This window comes from Volvox carteri (genome assembly GCF_000143455.1).
Source record: "Volvox carteri f. nagariensis unplaced genomic scaffold VOLCAscaffold_15, whole genome shotgun sequence".
NCBI classification, from domain to species: Eukaryota; Viridiplantae; Chlorophyta; class Chlorophyceae; order Chlamydomonadales; family Volvocaceae; genus Volvox; species Volvox carteri.
The window spans coordinates 52,689-54,792 of record NW_003307558.1 but is presented as its reverse complement, the minus strand read 5'-3'; the positions used below and the strand labels follow the sequence as shown (position 1 = coordinate 54,792).

At 63.0% G+C, this 2,104-nt stretch overlaps 1 protein-coding gene across 1 annotated transcript in view; it reads right to left on the bottom strand.

Moving 5' to 3' along the window:
- The window catches only part of VOLCADRAFT_89961 (uncharacterized protein), a gene marked incomplete at both ends in the record, with an annotated part of 6,673 nt that overhangs the window by 1,321 nt on the left and 3,248 nt on the right, over positions 1–2,104 (bottom strand). Inside the window, 2 exons of the mRNA XM_002949532.1 lie at positions 610–826; positions 1,338–1,803. Of these exons, the coding sequence (XP_002949578.1) occupies positions 610–826; positions 1,338–1,803 (683 nt within the window). The remainder of the gene's footprint in view (positions 1–609; positions 827–1,337; positions 1,804–2,104) is intronic.

Genomic DNA, 2,104 nt, shown 5'->3' with positions numbered 1-2,104 from the left:
TAGCCAGCTGGTGTGCAAGCCATACCCGATGTATGTATGTATGTGTATGTGTATATGTATGTATGTATGTGTATGTGTATATGTATGTATGTATGTATGTATGTATGTATGTATGTATGTATGTATGTATGTATGTATGTATGTATGTATGTATGTATGTATGTATGTATGTATGACTTAGATAACACTGTGGGCCGCGAGAGCCGGGGGGCGAAGCCGAAACACAGCGCAAGGGTCGGGAGCACACAGCACAAGTCGGTTAGTCTTGTGTGCTCCCGACCCCGACTCAGACTGCCAACACTCTACGCAGCCACTCCGCAGCCCCTCCATCTGGGGATGGCGCTGCAGTGAATACACCACGATGTATGTACGTATGTATGTTCCTCACCCATGGGTGTGACCACCATCATGGAGCCGATGGAGCGCTGGGCCCCCCGGGACACGTGAAACACGTCACGTGGGGCGGAACGGCGGCCCGCAGCCCCCCCTCCCCCGCTGCCGTTCCCCGACACCACCGGCACCGGCACCGGCAGGCTCCCCTCGTCAAAGCTGCTCAGACTGCTCAGGCTGCTCAGGGTGGTGAAGCTGCCCAGGCCGCCTACGACGTACAGGGAGGCGGCGGCGGCGGAGGACGCGGAGGCGTCCCAGGCGCTGCCGCCTAGTGGCAGCGCCGTACTTGTTGTGGCGACGGCGGAGCCCCCGCCGACACCGCCGCTGCTGTCCCTGCCGGCCGGGGACTGTTCGTCGAGTTCGAGTTCGAGCTTCCCAATGTCCAGATCAGGCAACCCCAGCCCAGCTGCCGCCAGATCGTCCTCGTCCAAGCTGCCTGCAAGGGCCCGCGTGTGTGTGTTGTGTGTGAGGACGGGCCACAACCGTAATCCCGTACTACACTCATTCCCAGATCGGCTCCTTTCTATCCCTAAGACAGTCTGTAACATTGACCACTTTTGGGGGGGTTTGCCACTCACCCTTCCCCCAACACACACACGCACCCCACACGTCGACCGGTGGCCTACACGCCGACCTTTTTCGTTACTATACGGCAACTCGAGTTATTCAGTTACTCCTGGTAACCCCCCTAGTCCTCACCCCCACCCGCACACCCGCCAGTGTGTGGATTGACGGAGGACATGAGGATTGACGGACAGGCCGGGGTGGGACGGCTCCACCCCCACCCACGCAGACTACCCGGCCACATACCCCACCCCTGGAACCCCTCACTCGTCTGGCCCCCCCCCCCCACCACCACCACCACGCCAGCAAGGCCCTCAGAGACCCCTAAGGGGCCCCGGGGGTAACTGACGGCTAGCTCGCACAGCCCTAACTCCCGTACCCACCGATCACGAGCTCGGAGCCCGCTGCCGGCCCGGCCGCCGGCCACGAGCCGCCGCTGCGCGCTACAGCCGCTGTGTCCGTACGGTTCGGCAGTAGCACCGGCTTGGTCGGAGGGGGCACCGCCCCATACGGCTCCCCGACGCTCCAGGGCGGTGGCCCCGCCACTGGACCAGGCGGCCCCCGGCCGTACGACACAGTGAAGCCTCCTCCGCCGCCGCCCCGCGGGCCCGCGGCAACAGCAACTGATCTCGGCCAGGCAGACGGCGGCGGGGGCGGCGGCCGCTCGCGCTCAAGGACATCGCCGCCGTACGACATGTCGGACCAGTCGTCAGGCAGCGCGGGGGTGCCTCGCAGCATCATCGCCCGGGAGCGGCAGCCGGGGTGCTCTCGCTCGTCCCCTTGCTCGTACCTGCCGTACAAGGCGCGAAGAGGGGCAGGAATGCCGGGTAACCCCAAACAATACAGCGCCTTAGAGATGGGGCACAACTGCAGGAGCGTGTACGTGTGGTGTAATGCTTTCTATTAATCCTTCCTTTGTTTTAATGATGTTTGGTTTAGAGTGGTGTTCGTGCCAGCCAGCCAGCTCCTACCCCCAGCAGCCCCCACCGGCAGCTAGGGACCCGGACCAGACCCTCCCGTCCGAATAAGAGCCACTACCCCGCCAGGTCAGTGCCGGCAAACACAGAGCGGCTCCTCCTCCAGCTCCCCCCCCTTACCACCTTCCCTCCTCCTTTCCCCCCCCTTCACCTATTCTTCCCCCCTCCCTTCC